Below are 25086 nucleotides of genomic sequence, written 5' to 3'. Positions count from 1 at the left end.
ATCTCTAGAAGAAACTCAGTTTGCATCCGGGTCCAACAACGGCGGTCCCGCAGCCCTAGACAGAGCTTTTCGAACTGACGGAGGGGGAGCAGGAGGAAAATGGTAAGGCAGAGGTGCGCAACTCGAATAGACCGCGAGATAGCAAACGAAAGCGAAGTAACCTCCTACCTCCGACGTACAAGCACACTAAGAACCCCGAGAAGGCAGACTGGCGTACACGCCTCGTAGTGAGGAGGAAGAGGAGGAGCAGTCCGGCCCCGATGGACGATGAGGACGACGGCGACGAGGATCGCAGCAATGACAATGACGACCCCTCGTGCCGTTCCGCACGAGGTACAGAGCGATGGCGAGGACGATGATGACGAGCCGCATGTGCACGCTTCGGACGCGGAGGCGTTGGAGCCACTCACAGACGATTCCCTCGAAAACGAAGACACTACCGACGAGGACGATGCCGAGCTTGATGGTGCAGTCAGCGGGTCCAGTTTGCGCGCCGCATCCCACAAGGGTGCACCGTCGCCCGAACTCACCGAGAACCCAGACGATGAAGAAGCGGGCGAGGACCCAGTGGAGGACGATGCACCCGTCGCAGAGTTCTGAAGCCTCGCGCATCTGCCACACTCGACTCAGCAACGCTACTGGACGCGGCTCCCCCAGTGCTAGACGACAACAACACTGCGCTCATGGACGTCGACCAGATCGTGCCCCCGCCGCCACTCGTCGCTCCCGCACCTCACACGGCTGTAGCTCCTTCAATCATGGCGGGTTCTACTGTTGTGGCGCCACCCTCACGCTCCCCTCGACCTCGACCTTCAGCATGTGATTCACTATCGCCGTCCTGCTCCCCGCCGCCCGACGCCGGCGCACCTTCCGGTCGCGAACCCGAACCAGATCACGAGGTCAAAGCAAGTCGTCCGTCACGCAAGAGGAGTGCCCGGGCACAAGGACACAAGACCAGAGCTGAGGCGGCGACGGATCGTGACCTCGACACAGATGAAGATGCAGACCAAACAGCGGAGGCAGATGGGGAGGACGGAGACGTGGGTGACGTTGGGGAGGCTGACCTGGACTCCCCAGCGTTGGAGATGGAACTGGGGTCCGATCTGCAGCCTGCCCACCATGCAGAGGCCCTGGACGTCCTTGCGACTCGGACTCACAGCAAGTTCGCGCTTCTTAGGGAACGCTTCTACGTAGAGAAGACGGAGGCACTTGCATGGGAAGAGGCCTTGGTGGCGGAAGGTGCGAGTGACACGGCATGCCTGTGTCAAGCCGTCTACTGACTCTCACTAGGCACACGTCCCGAGATGCGACGTCTGAAAGAACTGCTGAAACGACGCGATAAGCGGCTCGAGCTGGCCTCTAGGCGACGCGACTTTGAGGCCCTCAATTTAGTGAAGCGTCGTAAACTCAGCGCACCACGGGCTCGACGGAGGAGACCTTGAAGCGCATCGGGAAGGCCATCTCCACCTACCTTGAAGGATTCACGCCTCACCGCAACCTTGCGCGTATCCTGAACACCCGAGGGAAGACTGTGGAGGAGGGTAGAACATCGACTGGGCAACCGCTGAGGCACTTGCCTTCGGCGCTCTCGCCCTCGAGAAGGTCCACGTACATGTGTCCGGCCAAGACGTCGAGCGCGGTACCTTCTTGCAGCGCCACGTCGTCATTCACGACCAGGAGAACGAGCAGCAGTACGTCCCCCTGAATGCGCTGGGCTCCGGCCAGGCACAGTTTGTCAATCTGCAACTCGTCGCTCTCCGAGTTGGGCTACTTGCTCGTCTCTCCCGACGCGCTGACCATCTGGGAGGCGCAGTTCGGCGACTTCGCGAACAACGCGCAGTGCATCATCGACCAGTTCATCGCATCCGGCGAGTGTAAGTGGTTGCAGCGTACCGGCGTCGTCATGAGCTTGTGCACGGCTTCGACGATCAGGGTCCAGGGCGCTCCAGCAGTCAGTAAGAGCACTTCCTCCAGCTTTGCGATGACCACCCGCAGAAGCTCCCGCCGGTGAGAAGATGGACCTTCATTGTTAGCGATTTTGTGAATCGTCATAGGTACGCACACCATAGCATACTGAGTTGGGACCAACATCGCTTAGATTACCTTAGACTACTTCATTTTGGCGTCTCCTTGTACGAATGCTTATCTGGCTTTGTGCGGCTTAATGCATGTAGTTTTCCTGATGAGTTGTCGAGAGCCCTCGCGCAATGGGGAAAGTGTGCGAGGGTGTGATTGATTCCTATTTTGCTACGTACCCTATTCACATCAGAGATTTGGTCAGAATGGGCGTCCGAAAATGTTGCGGTCATGGGTAAAGCTAAAGGCTCAGCATACTGCGAATGCGCATTTGTGTTTTAGAGCGGCGTTCAATCAAGCCACGTTGATATCGCGCTGGGTACAGGTTCTCTCAAGTGCTACAAAGGCATCGATATCTTCCAGTTCCCTTCCCTCTCCTCCCCTCCAAGAGTTGCCATGGCCAACACCGCTTACGTCGATCTGCATGTCTTGCATAACGGTCATTGTCTGACTGTGAACTGCGTCGCGTTCTCTTCTGACAGCCAATATCTGGCGAGTGGCAGCGACGACAGGTGCCTTCTCATATGGAATGTCAAAGACGGAGCTCTCCTCTACCGCCTACACTTCAAAAGTGCAGTCGATAGTGTGATATGGCACCCGGTACATCCAGAGACTGTCGTTGTAGGTTGCGAGGACGGGAGCATTCACCAGATGCGTGGTTTCTCAATCGTGAGTTCCGCCTAGTAGCATTCACCTCGAAATTGTTTATTACAGGTGCTGATTCGGATGCACTACGGACAGGATGGTCACGAAAAGTTTGACGTGAGGCTTGGTGTTAAGGGCCCAGTGCACTTTCTACAATACAATGCCGACGTTAGCTGCCTCGCGGCGGCTGTCGGCCCAGAGGTACATGTTACTAAGGAGCAGGACAAAGGTAAGTCCATGGTGTAGGTCCCCAAAGCACCCAAGTAGGCTCATCGAAAACAAAACAGATACGTATACCGGAGGCTTGAAATTAGCTTCACCACCACCGTTAGCCGCTGCCGCTTCTACGAGTCGCGACGACGTCGAACAGCGTGATACGCGCCTGCGGGTCACAGGGATCCACTTTAGCAGGAAGGGTCGTGTCATCATAGCGTCGTACGTCGCACATGGCATCATGTGGGTCGTTTTCTATCTGCTACCTCGTTCATTCACGTATTAGGTGGGCATGTAGAGCGTACGACCTGGTCAAGCGCGAGCAACTCTGGCACATCGCTCCGACCGAAGATGCACCGATGATGTGAGTGACGCGCCGCATGCTCTCATACCCGGCATAGTTAACATAATCTCAGTGCTTCGTCTGCGCTGTCTCCGGATTGCAAACAACTTATGGCCTACCATCTCCAGAAGGGCTTGCGCTGCTATGCCGTCGCCACATATTTCGCCAAGCCAGCCGGTGCAAGTACGAGTTCGATGAGCCGCAAACAAGTCGTCTCTCGTTGCAGATGTCGTTTCTTCACGGGGGCAAAGCTGTTGTTTGTGGAACTACTACAGGCAAGGTCTGTATATGGGACATTGAGACGGGAGCTTTACCAGAAACTGCCGCATGATAGTGAGTCCGCAGAGTTGCGTAGACTTTGGATTGTGCTGACACAATACGTAGCTGATACTGTTCAGGCCGTTGCCGTATGCATATCATATTCGAGAAAACAAATTCAGGCTGAAGTACTGCACAACAGGCGCATCAAACAGGTGCCTTCAGTTATATCGCAACGGGATCCTCCGGAACGGGACAGCATACATATATCAAGATATGGCGCGCAAGGAACAGTAAGCTCAGGCTCGGGACAGTTAGTTGTGTCGTCGGCTGATTGAATTCAATGTGTAGATGAGCGTAACGAAGGCACGCCTCCCGATGGCCCAATGGCTGAAGCGTTCGACGTCTTGACGGTACGCAGGGCGTAGTATTATAGCGAACGACGTCTGATACCCTAGTCAGCGTAATCGGATCGTCGTCTTCAGCGATGACCAACGGCGTGCGGCACTATTCACTACAACATTTCTGGCATCATCTTGGCCTCCTGGCTGCTGTACAACATCGGCCTTTCCGTTCCCTGGAAGGTTGCTTTTGTGAAACTGTTGGAACTGGTGCGCCGTCTATCTCTATGAATCTCCGGTATAAATTTCGCTCAAGCGTATACGTATGTCCGTAGCTCCTGGGTACATGGCGCTTAGCGGTGGAAATGGCCAACTGGCTTCGCTACTATTGCGGATGTGCGTTCTCCTTCCTGTGGCTGCAGATCAAACTCAGCCTTGGAACGGTGATAATTAATGTGTTGGACGATCCTGATGTTCGAAGAGTATTGGACCTTTAGTCCTCTGCGGCCGGGCGGCCTGTCTAGGATGTTACTTATGCGTACTGTTCTGACTACCTATCGAAATGCGAAATGTCATTGTCCCCATCTCAGAAGACTTATCCTGCCGGGAGTTGCGCCTCCCAATGTGCCACAGTGCGAGGCCGTCTGCCCTCGATACGGCCAGAAAATCTCGGCGAGAAAGTAGCCGACCTATGCATCATCATTGCCTGCTAGCTGCCCTTTGTCCTCAGTGCCGAGGAAGAATGCAACACACGCGGCAGGAGTGTTAAAACCCATAAATACATTCGCTTTCACTTTGCACCATCACCATCGCACGCTCCTCCCCGAAAGTGACCATGCCAGACGCCACTGGAGGAGACACTGCTTCCGCACCCCCCTCTGCTCCTCAGACGACGGTCAGCCACCCTGATTCGACGGTTCCTAGGAACCTGCAGAGCAACCGCGGAAACGAACCGCCTTCGAGTCCTCATCCGGCGGCCAGCGCTGCACCAATACCGGCGCTTCCGCGGAATCCCAAGAGAGGTCGCCACGACGGCCCGGGTGCAGAAGACGATGACAATGCCGGAAATATAAACACCGCCAGCTCGAGCAAATTTCTCAGACTGGATGAGACGGGTAAACGTGCCAGACCAGTCCTCCAGGTCTGCAATCTACTCCCCTCCTTACATTAGTTTTGCCGCTGATCATCCGTCGTCACCTAGGACGGAGATGCTAACGCCACTACCACGACGTCCGCGCCACCCCCGACCCGGAGCAGCGCAAAGCGTGGGCGTCGTAAAGGAACAGGCCTTAGCAGCGTATGGCCATTCCTCTCGTACGTAACCCCCTTCCTCCAACTCCTAATCATCCAGCTTTATGGCATGCCATTGATCTTCCAGTTACCGTCATGGTCTCCGGTGAGGACGGCGACGGTGGAATCCGATGCGCCCACCAGTGCCGTCCAAGGTAGTACGGCTGTGACCTTAGGTCCCGTTGGCCTGTCTTCCCAAGGAACACACACGCCTCCCTCGAACTCTCAAGTGCCGCCGACCCGTAAGTTCTTCCCATGGTTGTGCACTCCCCTGTTACGGCCCAATCTAACGGTGCTCAGAACCGGAGGCACAGCATCTCACGCGCCCTGGGCCAAACGAAGGAGTTCATGCCATGGACCTTGATACGAATGGAATCAGCGGCGGCAGCGTTGTCAGGCTTTGCTGACACTACAGGGAGCGACGTGACCCGGAGTCCAGCGACATGCCACACCCCGCGCCGGTCCCCAAATCGATGACACCATCCAGTTCCACTCTCCAGCCTGAGGGCGTGCAAGGCGGAGCGCTGGCTGCGGGATCAGCATCGGTGAGGCTGTAGATACTAATGATAGCTTTACTTATGCCTGACTACGTCGTCGTGCTGGCTTCATTCACAGCGTTTTGATTACCCAATCAATACAATCGGGCGAAGAGCGTACGAGAAATCCAAAGCAATCAATCCCGGAGTCCCCCTCAAGCTCGAGCAATGCAGGACCCAGCACAGCGCCGAGCAGCGCTACGAGGGTGCCCCATCACTCTGCTGGTGCGAGTACACGACAGCCGCAGGTATGTTCGTGAGTGGCCTCGACCGGGAAATGACGAAGTTGAGTTCTGTTCCAGGACAATCATTTCGTCACCACTCAGCAGCTCGATCAATTCGAACAGAGGCTTCTTCACCATGTACATGCAGTTGTTGAGGAATCCATGGCCGGAATCAACCAGGTTGTGCAAGACATAGTCCAGCCTCGTCTGCGCCGCCAGCGTAAGCCTGAGCAAAACGGTGGAGACGATGATGGGTCCGAAGCTGACGACGAAGGAGGGATAATGAAGGTCCTCGGACTCCGCAAGCGACATTCGTATTCAGGAAAGCCGAACCGACGCCGCGGGAGGTTGAGAAAATTAATCTACAGGTCCGAGTTTTCAAATTTGACTCAGCTTTCCAGCGCTGATGTTCCGGATGCACAGGATGCCATAAGACACCATGCGCGTCGGCTCATGGGACGGCCTAGTGGCGAACGGGCTCCCTTGATTAATCGTGCAGACCCTCAGGAGGTCGCTGCTTATGATCCTGATCCTCCGATCCAGACGCAGCCGAAAGAGTCCTTCCTTGTACCGCAGAGGATTTCAGACCGGACTTTGACGGTACACCGCATTCGCAGTGGAACGTCGGTGTTGCGATAGTCTTCACACGGAGCTTTGTGAACGCATTTCCGAGATTCCGGGAGATCTTCGAATACGAACAAATCGCCGAGCAATGGATCACGCACTTCGCACATCTGAGACGTTGCTATTTGCAAACGCAGAAAGGAGAGGAAGAAATCTCGAGGATACGACAGGCAGCGCGACGCAAAGCACGCAGAGAAGCAGTGGGTCTATGAGAAGTCGCACGGGTGATATTTGTTGACATGTTTGCTGTGTAATCACACAGATATTCAACAGGCGTCTGGCCGCCGCTACGCTTGTCACAAGCTCGGAGCCCCACGCACGAGATTTAATGACGTCTCTCGGACCAGAAGGCATGAGTTCTGACGAATCCGATCACGACGCGGGCGGCGGGGAACCCGTCTACAAGATCTCGACGAGCTCATGGAGAAGTCTGAGGTTAACAAGCTGGCTGAGGGGGCTCGATGCCCTTCATCTGATGGATCGTTACCGCGGTGTATTCGACAAGTCACCGGGTGGTTGGCCGCACTTTCGACAGGCTGCTCTGGGGAAGCCAAGCGCTCGTGCGGCTGTGGGGCATCTACCAAGGGAATGCTATGCAGACAATTGGCTTGCTAACCAATCGCTTTTTCTCCGTGATACGTTGCAGATGGTAGACATGGCAGTGAACTTGACGCATCCAGAGGACATTCAAAGGTGGATCCACATAGCTGCATGACCTACAAACAACTTCTGATACTTCTTCACAGAATCATTGACCGCTACGATGTCATGGACAGGGATGTCGTCAAAGGTCGACGCATACCTCAAGGCGATGACATCGATGCTACGTCCGGGGACGGACGTCACTCAGAGGCTGAAGATACCGAGATGGCTCCTCCCGCGCAGAGCTCACACGGTAGACGAAACGCATCGCCAGGGCCTTCCAATAGTCGTAGTTTCGATGAAGGTAGTAGTAAGTGACGGCGACGGAACTTACAGTGCCGGACGTGATGGAACTTACAACGCTATGCGACTGCGGACGATGTTTCAGGAATTGTATTCGTGTACACAGAGAAGGAAGAATTGTGTACGAAACGTGTACGTGAAATCGCCAGTGCAATTGCAAGCCGGTTCTCCGCAGGTGCCGATTTGTTTTCGATTTCGACTGCAGCTGAGCGTGTCGCGGCGCTAAGCTATGTAAATAAGTTCGCGCCACACGCCTCCGCACATCGCGACTCGCCTCCGAGTCTGCCCCGCTCTCGCCCCTCAGTAGCTCACTCACTACTCACCGGAGTGGCTCGAAAGCCTCATCATCGCACTCTACGCATCGACATAGTGGAGGTCGCTATGGAGGCGTCAACAAGACCGCGAATGCACGAGAAAGGGGACCAGTACCCGGATACCGTAAGTGCGCATTCGCGAGATATACTCAGTGACGAGCAGACGACTCCAGCTGTGCGTGCGCGCGCTGATCGGTGAGGACACGGGCAGCGAAGACGAGTGGGCGGGGAAGGAGCGCGAGAAGCGCGAGCGAGTATTGCTACCATGCGGACGTGTATGTAGGCGAAGGGTGGAGACCTGTGGGCTATGCGAGAGGTGCGTATGTATGCTGGCGCTGCGTGGAATGATGGCTAATATACATTTGGCGACGACAGGCGGGCTGAGCGCGGCTGCGTCGATCTGTGCAAGTGTGCATGGGGACTAAGCGGAGGTGGAGGCGGCGCGGTGGCATACATAGTAGCTGCGTGGCGGTGTCGTACACCAGGTTCGTTGCTATCGTTGGGCGTGTGGCGGTGAAATGGATGCTGAATGTGGGTGCGCAGGTTCTCCGTAGTCATTCTGAGCGCATACCAGCAGACCCGCTCTCAATTCAATGGTGTCCTGGGCAGCACCTCGGGGGACAACCTTGACAAGGCATTTTGCCTTCTTGGCCCGGTGCGTAGCCTGCTCCCTCCGTTCTTTCTCCCCTCGCAATGCAGTCGCTGACTACTGCTGCCCGCGCGCAGTCATGCAAAGCGACGCAGAGATCCCGCACAGACCCCGGGCCGCGCAGCACCCGTGCTCTGCACTACCGGCGCCGCCGCCGCAGTCACGAAACTCGAGCCTTTGAAAGTCCCAGGCAGCAGGGAGACGCCATCCTTCGCGGAGCAGCAGACCATCAGGGGCTCATTCAACATGGATCGGCGGCATACGTACGAGGTGTACCATACCAACGGGCTGAGGGTCGCCAGGGAGGATGCGCGCACTGAGGGAGCACTGTCCACGCCGGTGCGCCCGCAGTTCAGCTTTCGTCTTGAACTACAGCGTTGGACTGACGAGTCGCAGAAGGAAGCACGGCTGAAGGGTGGCCCCTCGTCTACTAGCGAGGACGGCGACAGCAGCTCGTCGAGCCCGAACCTCCTCTTGACGCCTGCGCAACACGGAACAGATCCGTGTCGATGCACATGAGCATCGACGACGAACAGGATGCGAACGTGGCTTGCCTCCTTACCTCTCGGGGCCGGAACGTCGAGCGCTTCATGCGCCTTCTGTTCTGTGCTTCTCAGGCAGGACTGAACGTCGGCTCGCTCCCTCAGCAGAATTGTCACGGCTTGGGCATGTCTGCGCCATACGCGGTGCACCACATCGGGCCTCTAGCTGTCCACGGAGCTTCTTAGTTCCAGCAAGACAAGAACCGGAAACCGAGTGGCAGAACGACCCCTGTCGGCACTCCCCATACTTCGTACGCCCTGGGTCCGCCTTCGAGCTTGGAGACAGCCTTGACAGCCCGCTCCTCAGGTCCATGCGCTGTATGCGGTCAATCCCGTGCAGACCCATCCGTGGTATTACTCTCAGATGTACACAGAAGCTGCAAACCCAATACATTTCCCTCATAAGCCGACGTGGTAGCTGCCGTACGTGCCCCCAGTCCCGAGTGTGCTGCATGGAGGGCAGTGGGAGCGCGGAAATCTCACCGCGATGTTGCAGGATGCTATTCTTGTGCCTGCGGGCATCGCTGGGGAGTAGTCAAGAGACGAACAAGGGCAAGCGGCGAGACTCAGGTGGACAGCACGGCGGTCAGACGGAGCCCAATCCCTGCAGGATGTAGGACTCGATCGTAGAGCTTTCAAGCAGGAACCACGATCCCTTCAAATTCCGTACTTCGCGTCGACGATTCTTACGTCTTTCACATTTGTTCTCCTAACATCACTTTGACAAGATATTCTGGGAATGAGGCGGCGGATCCTATGGTGTCTATACAACGTGCCCAGGATATTGATTGCGCCTGCCCGAGGTGCCCTGACTGGTTCGATGGGTGAGTGCGCGAGCGAACGGGCGAACGAAAAGGCGAATGAATGGCGAGCGAACGATCGCGAATAGGCGAACTCGCGGACGGCACGGGGCCCGGATACCCTTATCCGGTAGCGACGTACCGATCAGTCGTCTTCGATCTAGATCTAGAATAATCACAGCGGTGAAAGTGCACAACGCACAGGCGACGCACCCAGGAGACTTGTTGTCCGGCACCTCACCGTCTCCTTGTCTCCGGCCGCCTGCAATATCATGATTGATTCCTCAGACCACGTCGTGTCCCGCAGTGTCGCCACGAAGATCAACGAGCCAAACATGACGATCACGGAGCAGGAGGAGGGCGATGCCGCTGATGAAGACGTGGATGAACTCGAGGAGAGCGATGTCGGCGGCACAGAACGTGCGGAGGAGCGGCGCCAAGTGAAAATTGAGGTCAGTGTACCATACATTCACACTTGTTATGCCGTTCACGACGTTCTCCGTTAGTTCCACGGCGACTACAAATGTGATCGCTGCAAGCGTGTTGAGGAACGGGCACAAAGACGGGCAGCAAAGCTCGGGAAAGGCCCCAATGAAATCGCGCCGTTCATTTGCACGATCTCCGGGAGACGGAAGCGTTGCGACTTCTGCTCAAAGGGCCGGCGACCACACTGCTCGGTTCAGGTGAGTGTTTTCTCATCCTTACGCCACATTCGATGCTGTGCTGAATTTTGTACACGAGCCATATCTCATCAACAGTTTGGTCAGCGTCGATAAGGACCTTGTCGGCACATATACGTCCAACCACGCTCCCGAGGCCACAGTCACTGGGATCGAGTCCAACACCAAGATCTACTCGCCAGCCCGCGTACAGGACGATTCGCCTCGAACGAGGCATACGACCAGCCTCGCAAAGCCCAAGCGCAAGAACGCAGTTAAAGCAGCGAAAAAGGTCGCAGGCGTTCGCAGCAGCGCAAGCCAGCCCCGCAAGCGTGCTCAGCCGCGCACACGTATCGCCACCTCAGTAACTGGATCGTCTTCGCACTCAAATAACTCGCCAAGTTGTGTCGAGACCGATCTCTTGAACGAGGAGGGGCCTCGTCTCCGTAGCACTGCGGAGGAGGCCCCGGATGTCCTGCGCAGTGATGTTCGCAGACTCGAAAGCGAGATGCACGAACTGCGCAACGCATTGGAAGCTGAGCGGGCATTCCGGAAGGAGGTAGCAGTCGATCTCGCCAAACTTCGCAGTGAGGTGGATGACCTACGCGCTGGCACCGGTGTGTGCCCCTTGGCCGCTCATGAACCGGATATATCGTCGTTCATTGCCAGGGTTAGGAGGCCGTTGGGCAGTGTCGATGATCGCGATGATTGTGATGTAAGTTTATGTCCATAAATCATATTTCCCCCGCTGATGACTGGTATCAACCCTGTTACCTGTTAGATGACTCGTCAAACGGCTGGTATGTCCAGTGAGCGTACCGAAGGCAACAACAGCCACGGTGCTGCAGTGAATTTCACTGCATCGATCACGCCCTCTGGTCTCGATGTTGGACAACGCAGCGAGCTCTCACTATAGCGTCTCCGCCTTTGGAGACGACACATAATACATGCTGCTGGGTGGGTTAGTGCCATGCGCGCCGTGTAGAGTACCGAGGCAATTTCGCAGTGTCCAATAACTGTACAGTGTATACTATCTTATTGTAGGTGCGAGCGCAACGGCCCGCCGCGAAACGTCCACACTCGTTTACTGTCTTCGATCGCACGGCGATGACCCAGACTTCTTCTGCGTCACGCCCAAGGATAACATCAGCTCGCATTGTCGGTAGCTCTTCTCCCACTAAGCAGCTCAGCGCGCGACGCGAGGTGCCGATGTTTTCGAGTTCGACATGGGGATGTGGCGGCGCTAATGACGGCTTACGTCATGCTCTCACGCCCCGCGACCTCAGCGCTTCAGTCCGACGACTTGCAGCCCGTCATGCTACATGCGACGGCGCTCAACGCTCACGGCGTCCACCATCCCGCAGCTGCAGCACCTCCGTCGCAGCCCCGCCGTCGCAGTCCGTCCGAAGCCCGCCCGGAACGAAGGGACCCGCCAGCTGGCGGGTCGAAGCACGGCGGCCTAGCCCGCGAGGACGTCCGCCAGGTCGACATAGGAGATGCGCGACGACTCTCTGCGAAACGTTGGCAGGATGTCGCTTTTATGCGGAGTCCTGTAAGTGCGCTCTTCGCGTGTCCTTACCCGAAGCTGACCATCCACAGGGGACTGTCGCCGATGGCGGATTCACCGCCACCCGAATTCGATTCACAGGTCCAAGGCGTCGACCACCTCGTTTCACGCCCTCGGATCTGGACGGGGCAGTCTCAGCTACGCGGGTCAGTCTCAGCGATCGCAGCGTAGCGGGCGCGTCGTTGTCGCAGCAACAGAAGCAAAGTCGGCGAGTCGCGCAGCCGGTGGAGCGGTACCGTAGGAGGAGCCATGCCAGGGTGCGAAGAAGAGGTGCGTGGCGTGAAATTTCTCCTTCACTCGATGCTAACCGTTGTCTTCGATGTATAGAAAACCCCTTACCACGTACTTGCCGCGCCGAATGCGCTAGCGAAGGCGACGCTTCGCGCGAAGATATCCGAACTGCAGCCCACGCCTCGCCCGCCCATCCGTCGCCCCCGTCTCGCCCCGGTCGTCCGTTTTGGTTTCGACCATGCGTTGATGACCGGGCGGTGAGCTCCCGTTCTTGACGAGCGGTAGAGCGAACCTACTCGCTGTGGCTAGTTTCCCAGGGTGTTTGTCTATGCACTTCTCACTGCTGCAATCCGTCGCCTGCGCGCGCTGAATGCAGTGAGCCGTGAGGTCGAGTGCGGGACGGCCAGGCTCGCGTGTGAGTTGCAGAGCGTGCTCAAGGCGGAGATGATAGACAGGTGACCGCCTCGGCCGCGCGGATATCACGCTCTATGGTATGGGGCGATTGGCCGCGAGTAATGGTCGACAAGTCCACTGCACTTGGCGCAAGCAAGGAGCCCAAGGATGCGCACCCTGAGCTGATGCAGGCAGAAACACGGCTCACGGAGTCGGTGGTGTGGACCACACACAGCACTTACTACCGCTGCGCCGGGGGCCTTGTGTGGGCTCCGGTCTTCCTATCATTGGTAGCTCTCATGCAGGGCACCCAAGGTCCGTCCCCCTTTGTGTGAGAGTAGAGCTACTGATGACCCCGCCTGCAGCCGCCAACAACCTATTCCTTGGCTAGTGGACTGCGGAGAGCGTCAAGGGCTTCACTCAAGGGGATTACATGGGGACATATGCTGCCCTCCACCGCCGCATCTCGGTCGAGACAAACGCCTGGACTCTGTCTTGCGGTCAAAATCGTACTCTGCCTATGTTGGTACGCTGCACCAGTATCTCCATTCTTCCTTCACTGACAACGATATGCGCAGAATCGCTCACCAGCATTAGCACCGTCCGCGCACATAGAGAAGAAGTGAGTATCGCATCGTAACGACGCAGTCGTACCCAGGAACTTACGCCCGTGCAGGGCAGATTCATTCGGAAGACGGAAGACGGTCTCGACGTGGAGAACAGGGCCTGCTACATAGTCATCGTGATCCAGCAGTGGCTGAGCGTACGGCTCAACCTGCTCTGCAGCATTCTCGTCCTCGTTGTGCTCGACATCGCGCTCTTCAGGCCAGGTTCAGCAAGACGATCAGCCCTAGCAAGGTCGACATCGTCCTGTTGTACAGATTGAGCAATGCGTGCTCGCTCGGCATGCGATCCTCATCGTCCGTGCGTAGCAGTCTCCACATCGACATCCACCATCACCTGTTCTAATTCTTGGTTCTCCTTCGGCGGCTGCAGCTCGGCGTCGACCGCTCTGACGACGACTTCCTTCTCCCGGCCCTCCCTCAAGTCGCGCTCTCAGTCTTTATCGCCCATCCTGCCGTCCCTCTGTCCTCCACACTGAGCCCGAGTCGATAAGACACTCGTGTTATCCCCGCCCTCTCATGTCGTTTCTTACGTCGGATGACCCGTTATGCCCGGCTGCCACCGCCTCCGCGAGCTCCCATACAGGCTCAGAGAATTCCTCACTTAGCCGCGGTCGTGCCCGCACCCGTTGTTCAGGTCGGCTCGGAGCTGCGGTCTGTCAAGGATGGGCTGGTGAAGCGAGTGGGTCGTTCTGTGTCGACGCCCCATGATGGACATGGCGGCACAGTTCCAAGTTCCAAAGGTCACAAGTGAAGGCCACGTTGTTCGGCACGGGCACTGACTTCTCCTGATCCCTCTCTGACTCCCGCTGCCGCTTGGGTTCCCCCTCCTTCCCCATCACCCTGGCGGACGCGCCGTGCCTCTGCACCCTCGCCCTCCGCGCGCTCGCCTTCGACGACGAGCTGTTTGACACGTACTGCACCGAGCTGCCGTCTGACGGAGACCACACGAAGCCACGTCCACTGTTATGCACACCACGTTGACGATGCCTGATCAATATCCCCGTAGAGACTCAGAGGGCACCCGCACGGATGCGCAATTGATCTCTGCCATCCAGCGGACGTGGCTACTGCCGCAGGACGGGGCGCATGACGCCGTGGCGGAGGCGAAGTTCAGTCTGGACTCTCTCGTCGGCGACGAGGGGAGCAACTACTCCGCTGGCGAGAAGCGGATGTTGGTGCTCTATCGAGCGTTGGCGAAAAACAGTCGCATCATCGTCCTCGTCTGGGATGTGTAAGCGCTTGTTGGCGTCTAGTACGGCACCGGAGTCCGCCAGAGTCGCCTTGAGCGCTTGTGCCCCCGCCCCGTCCTCCCGTCCTACGCCGACCTCTGGTCCCTTTCAAAAGCATTCGTGCTCTGCTATGTCCACCTCAGCCTCTCTCTATGCCTCAATTCTGGTACAACGGACGTCCGCTTTGGTTTCGACCATGCGTTGATATCTGGGCCGGGGAACTCCTGCCCTCGTATGAGCAGTTGAGTGAACCTCACCGTTTCCACGAGATGTCGACCCTCCGGGCTCCAACATTCTACCTCACGAAGGCTTGAAGATGCTTCGCACCATTAAGTATCAGCGATGTGTGCCGTCTAGAGCCCAATGAACGCTGTACTCGCGATGGTCCCTTCGATGTTGCACCGAAGATATCTCAAGGGGCCGACAACCCGATTCTCGACATTAGGCCCTGCTGTCCCCGTTTTGCAAGAACATGGTCGACGAATCACCCGAGTGTGATCCACCCCGCCGAAGCCGTGCGTGCAGGTGCCCGCGACCAACGTCCGCATCGCGTCTGACCTCGCATGCTCGATTCGCCTCGAGCAGCCAGATGAACCGGCGGGCGCGTGAATGAACAGAAGGATGAGTGAGCGGATGTACGGACGGACGAGTTTGCGGGCGAGTTGTTTGCGAACGCACGAGCTCTACGGGACGAATTGGCGTTGCGAGTTGCGCGCCCTTGACGGTCTTCTCGCCGACCACACCAAGGATATCTCCGTCAAAAGTGGGAGCGCGAGCAACTAATCGTCACGATCTGGCACGACTCGGCGCTCGAATCCGCCTTCTCTGCCGTCGTCGTCGAAGACTCCTCGCTTTGCTGGACCGTTGCCGGAGACCCCCAGTGGCGACATCGCGAGCGAACATCTGCGCCTTCTCGGTCGCAATGAACGCCTGGCCGGACTCCCCCCCCCCTCGCCGCGAATGCAGATAAAGGGCGTTGAGAAGTGCGAGGACGTCGACACCTTCAACGGGACAGAGGTTGCCGCGATCCACTGCTACGTCAAGATATTCGATCGCGAGCCGCCGCTCAGCAGACAATGCAAGCCTGCGCCACATGAGTATATAAAGCGACGGCGAAGTCGACCAACGTGTAGTCAAGCAAGCCCCATGTCCTCCCCTTCTCCCTCGGTCAGCACCCTCTCCGATAACGTCGTCGTCGTCCGCTCTGGGAGGCTCCCCGACAAGTAAGTTGGTCGCCCTTCCCTCATGAGTTGTACCGCTGAGCATCAGTTGACAGAAGAATTCTTGTCTTCTATGTGGCGGAATATCGACTAGGAAGGGTCGCAACTGTTGGCGGCGGGAGCATCATGAGGCCTGGACACCTGGTCTTCATACCTCTCCCTGGCGGTCGTTGTGAGTCTGCCCTTCCAACTCGTTGCTCTCGGCCCGCCACTGACGGCTGCCTCCCGCAGATGCCTTCTTCTGCTGCGGACCTCGCGAGGTGCGAGGAAGGCCTATCGGCTCATGGAACGTTCAAATCGTTGTCCAAGAGGTGAGCGTGCAGCCGGTTCAATGGCTCAGTCACTGAGATGTTGTGCTGTAGTCTACATTGACCGTTTATTGGTACGATGAAGTGGCGGACAAGGTTCACTCGGTGACTATGTACGATGACGAGAGTTTCCGTACGCTTGTGTGCCATTGCTTCGGAGGGAGTGGCGACGGCGCTATCTCGCAGGGCGTTGTTAGCTCGCAGAGCACCAGGTCGTCCTGGCGCCACGCCTGTGGCGTCATCGTTTTATACCTCGTCGCTCTTTATATCTCCTTCAAAGCTACGCCTACTTTTGTCTCAGTCACGAAGTACATGTAGAGGATCACTGTCTCCTGGATTTCGAGGCCCTGATTGTTTCCCTTCCCTCACTTTCTTCCCTTCCTCCTCTCACCCTCTTCTCTTTCCACAAGTGCAATGGCTACGTCGCGCATCGAATCTCGCCGTAATACTGTAATTATGATTTAATGCGTTTCAATACAACCGGAGGACCTCTGCTCCTACACCTCAGCCATGCCCCTTGTGCCACTGACGTTGCATTTGCGCGGCTGCGCGCGAGCGACGAACGTGTGCGAGTGCCAGTGGGACAACATCATGCACATTTCGAGCATCTTGTCTTCACTGTCGTCGCTATGATGCAGAAGAAGCTCGGCCACCGCTCCCTCCAGCTGGCATCGGGCGTGCGCGCGTTGATCGGCGAAGTTCGAAGGCGTGCGTTGACATCAAGACATCCCTTCTGTGCTGCGACGATCTGAGGTGGCGACTCCGATTCACCATCTGGCTGTCCAAGCTCCTCCGCGCGCGACTTGAGGTGCCGATGTTTTCGAATTCGACATGAGGATCTCGCGGCGCTAATGACGAATTACGTCATGCTCTCACGCCCCGCGACCTCAGCGCTTCAGTCCGACGACTTGTAGCCTGTCATGCTACATGCGGCGGCGCTCAACGCTCACGGCGTCCACCATCCCGCAGCTGCAGCAGCCCCGTCGCACCCCCGCCGTCACTGTCCGTCCGAGGTCTGCCCGGAACGAAGGGACCCGCCAGCTGGCGGGTTGAAGCACGGCGGCCTAGCCCGCGAGGACGTCCGCCAAGTCGACCGACATGGGAGTCAACATAAGGTGTCGGCGCGACGAATCCCTGCGGAACGTCGGCAGGATATCGCTGTGCGGCGATCTGTAAGTGCGCTCTCCGCGTGTCCTTTCACAAAGCTGACCTATATATGCAGGAGACTGTCGCCGATGGCAGATTCACCGCCACCCGAAATCGACCCACAGGTCCAAGGCGACGACCACCTCCGTTTCACGCCTTCGACCGTGGATGGGACAGTGTCAGCTGTGCGAGTCAGTCTCAGCGATCGCAGTGTAGCGGGCGCGTCTGTGTCGCGGCAAAGCAACAGAGACAAAGGGCGGCGAGCTCCAAGTCGCGCAGCCGGTGGAGCGGTACCATAGGAGGGCTATGCCCGGGCACGAAGAAGAGGTGCGTGGCGTGAAACGTCTCTTTGATTCCATACTAACTCGTTTTCCTGGATAGACGGCAAACATCCTACCCTGTACTTGCCGCGCCGAATGCGCTGGCGAAGACATCGCTTGCCGCGAAGATATCCAAACTGCACCAGATCGTTCGGTCTTGCGTTGGCACAACACAAGACGAAACGATGTGGTGCTTCCTCCGCGTCGAGGTCCAAGTCGACATGGGGTCGTTTCGTCGGACTGGCCCCGCGCCTCGCGCGCCCGTCCGCCGCCCCCTCTCGCTCCGGTCGTCCGTTTTGGTTTCGACCATGCGTTGATGACCGGATGGTGAGCTCCCGCTCTTGATGAGCGGTAGAGCGAGCCTACTCGCTGTGGCGCAGTGTCCCAGGGTGTTTGTTTGCGCACTTCTCACTGCTGCGAACCGTCGCCTGCGCGCGCTGGACGCAGTGAGCCGTAGGGTCGAGCGCGGGACGACCCGGTTCGCGTGTGAAGTGTAGAGCGTGCTCAAGGCGGAGATGGCAGACAGGTGACCGCCTCGGCCGCGCAGGATATGACACTGTTATGGTCTGGGGCGATTGGCCGTGAGTAATGATCGACGAGTCCACTGCACTCGGCGCAGGCAAGGAGCCCGAAGAAGCGCAACCCGAGCAGATGCAGGTACGCTGCATCAGTATCCCCACTCTTCCCTCGCTCACAATGATACGCGCAGAATCGCTGACTGGCATTACGACGGACGGCATGCTGCAGCGAGAGTGTCTCGTCGATCCCGATGTCAGTGCATACTTGCTCATCATGCTTGATGAGGTGCACGAGCGAACCATCCACACCGACGTGCTGTTCGGTCTGTTGAAGAGTAAGTCAGCAACACTTTCGTGCATGCGATAGCCTGCTGATACGTTCTGCAGAGGCCATGAAGCGTCGCCCAGACCTCAAGGTCACTTCGGCTACCCTCGATGCCGAGAAGTTCGCCAAGTACTTCTTCGGATGCCCTATCTTCACGATACCGGGTCGCACATACCCTGTGGAGATCCTGTATACGAAGGAGCCCGAGACGGACTACCTCGATGCCTCGCTTATCACCGTCATGCAGATTCACCTGTCCGAGCCTCCTGGCGATATCTTGCTGTTCTTGACGGGCCAGGAGGAGATCGACACGACGTGCGAGATCCTGTACGAGCGTCTGAAGGCACTTGGCCAGAAGGTCCCCGAGCTCATCATCCTTCCCATCTACTCCGCGCTGCCCTCGGAGGTTCAACCGCGAGTCTTCGATCCGACGCCTCCTGGCTCTCGCAAAGTGGTCGTTTCACGAAAGTCGCAGAGACCAGCTTGACGATCACAGGCATTTACTGTGTCATCAATCCGGGCTTCTCAAAGCAGAACGCGTACGATCCAAAGCTGGGAATGGACTCGCTCGTCGTTATGCCTATCTCCCAGGCTCAAGCACGACAACGCGCTGGCCGTGCGGGTCGTACGGGCCCAGGGAAATGCTATCGGCTCTACACTGAAACCGCATTCCGGAACGAGATGTTGCCGAGTTCCATTCCTGACATTCAGCGAACGAACCTGGCGCATATCATCCTCATGTTGAAGGCGATGGGTATCAACGATCTTCTCAGCTTCGACTTCATGGACGCGCCGCCCGCACAGACGATGTTGACCGCGCTCGAATCGCTCTATGCCTTGTCAGCGCTGGACGACGAAGGTCTTCTGACGAAAGTGGGCCGCAAGATGGCCGATTTCCCCATGGAACCCCCGCTCGCAAAGATGTTAATCGCTTCGGTGGAGCTGGGGTGTTCCGAGGAGATCCTCTCCATTGTAGCGATGTTGTCCGTTCAAAGCATCTTCTACCGTCCTAAGGAGAAGCAGGGACAGGCAGACTCGAAGAAGGCCAAGTTCCATCAACCAGAGGGCGACCATCTGACGCTACTGACCGTGTACAACGGCTGGAAAGCGAGCAACTTCTCGAACCCGTGGTGTTACGAGAACTTCATTCAGGCGCGAAGCATGCGAAGGACACAGGATGTACGGAAGCAGCTGTTGGGTATCATGGATCGGTGCGTTGCAATCGGGCACTCGTATGTTTTCCGTTCGTGACTGACTCATCTGGTACCTTTATAGTTATGAATACGGGATCATTTCAGCCGGGCGAGACTACAATCGCGTCCGTAGAGCTATCTGCTCCGGGTACTTCCGTCACGCGGCAAAGAAAGACCCGCAGGAGGGCTACAAGACGCTCGTGGAGGGCACGCCAGTGTACATCCACCCGTCGTCCGCGCTAGTCAACCGTAACCCTGAGTGGTGCATCTACCACGAGCTCATCCTCACGACGAGAGAGTACTGCCATAATGTCACAGCCATCGAGCCCTAGTGGCTGGTCGAAGTGGCGCCACAAAGGTCGCCGACGCGAACAAGATCAGCAAGCGGAAGAAGCAAGAGAAAATCGAGCCGCTGTTCAACAAGGTACGTTTTTTGTGTCTTGAAGGGATGACGGATTACTTACAACGGTCTGCAGTACGAATATCAGACGAATGGAGACTGTCAAAGATCAAGAGGAGTGCTCGCTCGGTATGTCGCCATCTGTTTGGAAGTTGTTCAGTTTCTGATACGCTTACAGAGTCAAACTTTCGGCTGAAACATGCTATATGCTCAAATCTTGACGGCGTGGACACGTGCAATATCGGGTTGAAGACACAGCGTGCGCAGCCGCCTTGCTCTCGTCCCGCAAGACAACGTGCTCTTCAAGGGAGCACTCCGTCAGAACCTGTACGTCCACTGTCATGCACACCACGTTGACGATGCCTGATCAATATCCCCGTAGAGACTCAGAGGGCACCCGCACGGATGCGCAATTGATCTCTGCCATCCAGCGGACGTGGCTACTGCCGCAGAACGGGGCGCATGACGCCGTGGCGGAGGCGAAGTTCAGGCTGGACTCTCTCGTCGGCGACGAGGGGAGCAACTACTCCGCTGGCGAGAAGCGGATGTTGGTGCTCTATCGAGCGTTGGCGAAGAACAGCCGCATCATCGTCCTCGTCAGTCTCAGTCCCGCCGTGCTCGTACAGGGGTTTAGGCGCTGATGTCGATCGTTCTAGGACGAGGCGACGAGCAACGTTGACCTGCAGATGGACGCGGAGCTGTTTCCGATGAAGTGGTCATTGCGCTGAATGCGGTAGGTTGTACATATAGTAGTCAGTAGTGTATCAATCGTTCTCAGACCGCTGCGTCGGCGGTCACATTGCCGAAATTGGATCTAAGTTGCTTTTGCCACTGACTGTCATGATCGCTGTGGATGGTAGTACATGTCGTAGTTGGCTATCGCATCCACTGTCGAGGTCGATGTCGAGATCGTTGTCGAGATCGCTGATTCGTTTTCGATGTGGTCGACATTGTGTTCGACGTGGCGTTCAAGATCGTCGTCGAGATCGCGGTCGACGTCGCGGTCGGCGTCGCGGTCGGGATCGTGGTCGGTGTCGCGGTCGGGATCGTGGTCGGTGTCGAGATCGTGGTCGATGTCGCGGTCGAGATCGTGGTCGGTGTCGCGGTCGAGATCGTGGTCGATGTCGCGGTCGTTGTCGAGATCGAGATCGCGGTCGTTGTCGAGATCGAGATCGCGGTCGTCGAATTTGGTATCGTGTTGCCTTGTACCAGGTCTGGAAAGTTCGTGTATTACCTGAGTATTCTGAACGAGTATATTTCGAATAGTCGTTCCCTGTTTCATGTATATCCTGGGCCAGGAAAGCTATCATTGTCTTACAATCTGTTCGAGAAAAGTGTGCGGGGAATATGTAGCGTGCTCTCGACATACTTGAGCGGAGCATATTACGTGACCCATATCTGGGCAACAAACATTTGTATTATATCGTACCATGTTCCGCCTCCGTGTATCTTAGGATTACTTAAGCAATACCCGCAATATCCTTGTGCGAAATATCGTCAGGATTCTTTAGCTAATCATCACATGCCCTCACCATATTCCTGCCCAGAACATCGCATTTTGCCCCCAGTGTGTATAGCTCAGAGCTCTGCTAACACTACCAATCTATTATCTAAAATGGCACCTTCTTCCCAGCCCTCTTCACTTTGCACAAGGTGTGCTCTACCATGACAGGATCAAACACAATCTTGGACTTCACATCAGCAGACAGCTTGGCCTCAAGATGATCATGTGCAAGCTTAAAAGCCTTGCACACTTCATCTTGAGTAGCTGACTTGCCGCTGATCAGTCCAAGACATGCAAGACCGGCAAACACACCAGCCTTCAAGTTCCAAACCACCTCACCCATCTCCTCCACCGTTGGCATCTTCACCTTCCCAGCATATGCAAAGTCAGCAGCCAGGAGAGTGGAAGTCAGAGGTCCAGAGGATGGAAGGCGCTTGCGCTGGATAGCTCCAGTGCGACACTCTGCAAGGAACTCCTGTCGCGCATCCATGAACGCAACAGGGTGCGCACCAAAGAACTCACAGAAGTGAGGCTCAGCTGCAAAATAAGCCTCTGCATGCTGAGGATCGCGCTGGGGTTGGTGTGTCCCACAGCAGGACTTGTCGCAGAGGTAGTCCTCCGGGTGAGCAGCGATGAGTTTCTTGAAGTCCTCAAGAGAAGGGAAGAAGTTGGGAGAGAGGTAGGAGGCCTTGGCTCCAAAGGTGATGCAGCGGTGGAGGATACCGCTGGCAATGGCGCCGACCTTGCCTATGTTGTCAGGATGGAAGGGGCCAGAGGGAGATGTTACCGCGCAACGGCCCCTAGTGAGCTCCCGGAAAGGCAAGTGCTTGTCATTGTTCTGTGCACACCAGCACTGAAGAACAGACGACAACTTGGTCAACTTCGCACCTTCCAGGAAATGGGGGAGGACGCCATAGCAGTCCATGATGAAGCCCAAGAGCGCATCAAGACCGTGAGCATCAGAGTTGGTGAGCTGCAGGGGAATGGTAGGCGCAGGGGGAGCAGAGGAAGATGGAGTGGAGGGAGCTGGGATGACGCTGGCACGAAGTCTGAGGAACTCAGCAAACACCTATGAAAGCTTGATGGGCGATAGACATGTGGATGTCGAGAAGTACATCTGGCACCATCCCAAACTTGCACCTGCTGGCCATCCACTCCCGTACCAGTGCCCTATCTGCAAAGCTCTGTGCTATTTGGAGAGCAGGACGGGTCGTAACAAGAGACATCTTGCAGGCTACCAGTGCATGAACAGACGTGCACCTATCGGTGCCTCTGGGAGGTCTCATATGACCCAACGAAGCTGGATAAGGAGCATGGGAAGTGGTTCCAGGAATTGCATGAAGGTGAAGAGATGGCTGATGATGATAGTGCATTGCAGGGGTTCGGGTAACCCGCGAGGGTCGCGGGTAGGGGTACTCGCGGGTAGGGGTCTGGGTACTTGATTTCCGTACCCGCATACCCGCCCTGCAGCCGTGTGGGTATTACCCAAAGAGGCAACCCCGCAAGTGCCCAAACTCACGGGGATGCCCTTGCTTCCCCGACCTGCCCTCTCCTTCCACCCGGTCGACTCGCTCACAGTGTCAGGCACAGCAACGTAGCGCACATATGCACGGCAAGCACCCACGGCAAAATCCCCGCACTCAAACCCCGACAAACACAATGTGGCCCTGGGCTCAGCGACCTACTCATGGTGGGTGTGGAAGACGAACGCACAGCAGGCGTAGACAACGAGCGGACGGCGGGCACGGGTGAACGGCTGGCGGGCGTGTTTGGGGGCAAGGTCGAGGGCCAGAACCAGGTGAGTCCAGCCACACGGAATGGGCTTGCTAACAGCAAGCGTAGGACATGGTGACGCCGTGCAGCGTGACGCACACGACGACCGCAGGCACGCAGGGCCAATGCGCTGCGTGTAGGCACGGCCGACGAACAAGCGGCGGGCGAACAAGGCCGGACGAGCGACGAGCGGGCGTGCGGCAACACACGTCAACCGCAAGTGTGCTGGGCAACCGTCCAGCATGCAAAAATGACCTCGGAACACGCGGCGAACGGGCGGGCGAGCCACTGGACTGCGGGCACGCGGATGGGTCTGCGGGCGGGACAGCGAGCGACAGGGCAACTGGGCAGGCGGGCGGGCGTACAAGCCGGCGGGCGGACGTACGAGCGATAGCGCGAGCGGGCACGGCACGGACCAACACCACACGCACGTCCACCACAAGCGTGCTGGGCGAATGCCCAGTATGCACACGCGGCCGACGAACGCACGCATGAGCGAGCGGGCAGGCGCACAAACACACACACAGGTGAGCAGGCACGCGAGTGGATGGATGGACAAAGCTGCCCGCGCAGGCAACACTCACGGCGACCACGAGCGGGCAAGGCAAATGCCCAGCACACAAGCATGGCCGACGAAAGGATGCCACGTGTGCAAGATCAAGTCCGAGCGCGTGGCGGGTATGGGAGGGGGCGAGGTCGAGAGCGAGCAGGCCGGTGAGCAGACGGGCAGGCAGGTGAGTAGATGGGTCTTCACTGCCCGCGAGTACACTGCCCACATCATACGCGCTCGCGTGCATCCCCGCCTGCCTGCCCTCGCTCGACACAGGCCCCACGCACACGCTTCCTCTCCATTGCCTCGCACTCTGACTCCAACATCCGCATCACACCCTTAAGGCTACTCGACGCGTCAAGCCCCGCCGTCGAGCAGCTATCAAGTCAACTGAAGCTACGCAACTCAAACACATGGACGAGTGCACAGACAGACGAGCGGATGGTTGGACGACTAGACGAGCGGGCGTGTGGACGACTGGACAGGTGGGAGAGCTCGCCAGTGGACGGGCAGGGAAACTGGAAGACAGGCGGGTGACAAGCGGGCGGGCAGGTAAGTGGACGAGTACACCAGCACATTAACGGGCGAAAATACGCACAGCGACCGCGAGCGTGCTGGGCCAATGTGCAGCGCGCCGACACGGCCGATGAACGCACGCGCCAGCGGGAGAACGAGCAAGTACGCAAGCGGGTACAGACCAGGACTACGCGCACACCGAGCACGAGCGTGCGGGGTGAATGCCCCGCATGCAGACATGGCCGATGAACGGCGGAAGACGGGCGAGGGTGTGGGCACACCAGCGGGCAGATGGGAGCGCGTGCGGGTGGTGCGTGCAAGCGGGAAGCAGGCGGGAGGATGGATGGACATATGAACGAGGAGCTGGCGGGGATGCGCGAGCGGACGACAGGAATGCGTGAGCGGAAACACGGAGGACCGCGAGAGGGGAGGATGGCGGCGGGGGAGGACAGCGGGTGCATCTGTGACCCACCCCCGTCAAGAGAGTAAGTACAATACATCTTTCCATATCAATTATAATTAACAACCTTCATTTCTGTAGTACCTGTGTGGGATGCCACAGAGTTCTTTGATGCAAATGCTACTGCAGCATTTGACATTGAGGCTGTTGAACAGTTGTGCCCCCGCACATTCAACAAGCCTAGCAAGCACTCCATTGTGGCCGTATTCCATACAGTGTCTACGTATACCACAGCTTCCACACCTCATCCAAGTCTCTCCTTAGATGTTGTGGGTGCAGCTGTTCTGGTGGCCAACAATCTTGACTGAGGGGTGGATTTTGGGTGGACTCCATGTTACTGCATGTCTT

At 57.3% G+C, this 25086-nt stretch overlaps 9 protein-coding genes across 9 annotated transcripts; 8 read left to right on the top strand and 1 right to left on the bottom strand.

Annotated features, from left to right (window-relative positions):
* Positions 1-297: 297 nt before the first annotated feature.
* On the top strand, positions 298-600 carry B0H18DRAFT_1122800 (uncharacterized protein; the record flags this gene model as incomplete). The annotated part of the gene is made up of 1 exon (XM_048034577.1): positions 298-600. The coding sequence occupies one exon, from the start codon at positions 298-300 to the stop codon at positions 598-600; it is 303 nt and encodes a 100-aa protein (XP_047889250.1).
* Positions 601-683: 83 nt separating this feature from the next.
* Positions 684-4002, top strand: B0H18DRAFT_1122799 (uncharacterized protein; the record flags this gene model as incomplete). The annotated part of the gene is made up of 14 exons (XM_048034576.1): positions 684-1239; positions 1291-1391; positions 1445-1531; positions 1603-1691; positions 1726-1874; positions 2402-2745; positions 2818-2950; positions 3009-3177; positions 3233-3298; positions 3351-3610; positions 3662-3684; positions 3738-3828; positions 3887-3948; positions 3994-4002. The coding sequence occupies 14 exons, from the start codon at positions 684-686 to the stop codon at positions 4000-4002; spliced, it is 2139 nt and encodes a 712-aa protein (XP_047889249.1).
* A 2490-nt stretch (positions 4003-6492) lies between these two features.
* B0H18DRAFT_882440 (uncharacterized protein) lies at positions 6493-7265 on the top strand (the record flags this gene model as incomplete). The annotated part of the gene is made up of 2 exons (XM_048040900.1): positions 6493-6750; positions 6813-7265. Coding segments are annotated over 2 exons (711 nt in total), but the record flags the coding sequence as incomplete, so codon positions are not given.
* A 2807-nt stretch (positions 7266-10072) lies between these two features.
* On the top strand, positions 10073-14511 carry B0H18DRAFT_1122797 (uncharacterized protein; the record flags this gene model as incomplete). Its single annotated transcript, XM_048034575.1, has 14 exons — positions 10073-10252; positions 10307-10483; positions 10542-11174; positions 11241-11259; positions 11746-12011; positions 12059-12283; positions 12354-12514; positions 12575-12649; positions 12709-12979; positions 13042-13176; positions 13229-13272; positions 13332-13413; positions 13476-13570; positions 14283-14511. The coding sequence occupies 14 exons, from the start codon at positions 10073-10075 to the stop codon at positions 14509-14511; spliced, it is 2592 nt and encodes an 863-aa protein (XP_047889247.1).
* Positions 14512-15651: 1140 nt separating this feature from the next.
* B0H18DRAFT_1122796 (uncharacterized protein) lies at positions 15652-16351 on the top strand (the record flags this gene model as incomplete). The annotated part of the gene is made up of 4 exons (XM_048034574.1): positions 15652-15728; positions 15782-15897; positions 15957-16036; positions 16088-16351. The coding sequence occupies 4 exons, from the start codon at positions 15652-15654 to the stop codon at positions 16349-16351; spliced, it is 537 nt and encodes a 178-aa protein (XP_047889246.1).
* A 780-nt stretch (positions 16352-17131) lies between these two features.
* B0H18DRAFT_1122795 (uncharacterized protein) lies at positions 17132-17816 on the top strand (the record flags this gene model as incomplete). The annotated part of the gene is made up of 4 exons (XM_048034573.1): positions 17132-17205; positions 17256-17343; positions 17391-17506; positions 17561-17816. The coding sequence occupies 4 exons, from the start codon at positions 17132-17134 to the stop codon at positions 17814-17816; spliced, it is 534 nt and encodes a 177-aa protein (XP_047889245.1).
* Positions 17817-18225: 409 nt separating this feature from the next.
* Positions 18226-20131, top strand: B0H18DRAFT_1198007 (P-loop containing nucleoside triphosphate hydrolase protein; the record flags this gene model as incomplete). The annotated part of the gene is made up of 7 exons (XM_048036094.1): positions 18226-18352; positions 18405-18796; positions 18820-19553; positions 19618-19846; positions 19894-19963; positions 20012-20064; positions 20114-20131. Exons 1-7 carry the CDS (start codon positions 18238-18240, stop codon positions 20129-20131), a joined length of 1611 nt encoding a protein of 536 aa, XP_047889244.1. The 5' UTR covers positions 18226-18237.
* Positions 20132-20773: 642 nt separating this feature from the next.
* Positions 20774-22665, bottom strand: B0H18DRAFT_1122793 (uncharacterized protein; the record flags this gene model as incomplete). Its single annotated transcript, XM_048034572.1, has 3 exons — positions 20774-21169; positions 21558-22508; positions 22564-22665. 3 exons carry the CDS (start codon positions 22663-22665, stop codon positions 20774-20776), a joined length of 1449 nt encoding a protein of 482 aa, XP_047889243.1.
* Positions 22666-23126: 461 nt separating this feature from the next.
* Positions 23127-23606, top strand: B0H18DRAFT_1122792 (uncharacterized protein; the record flags this gene model as incomplete). The annotated part of the gene is made up of 2 exons (XM_048034571.1): positions 23127-23237; positions 23325-23606. 2 exons carry the CDS (start codon positions 23127-23129, stop codon positions 23604-23606), a joined length of 393 nt encoding a protein of 130 aa, XP_047889242.1.
* Positions 23607-25086: the final 1480 nt, after the last annotated feature.

Source organism: Fomitopsis serialis, assembly GCF_022376445.1.
Source record: "Fomitopsis serialis strain Sig1Antser10 chromosome Unknown B0H18scaffold_83, whole genome shotgun sequence".
Lineage (NCBI taxonomy): Eukaryota > Fungi > Basidiomycota > Agaricomycetes > Polyporales > Fomitopsidaceae > Fomitopsis > Fomitopsis serialis.
The sequence above is the reverse complement of the archived record's forward strand: the minus strand, read 5'-3'. Positions and strand labels throughout refer to the sequence as shown.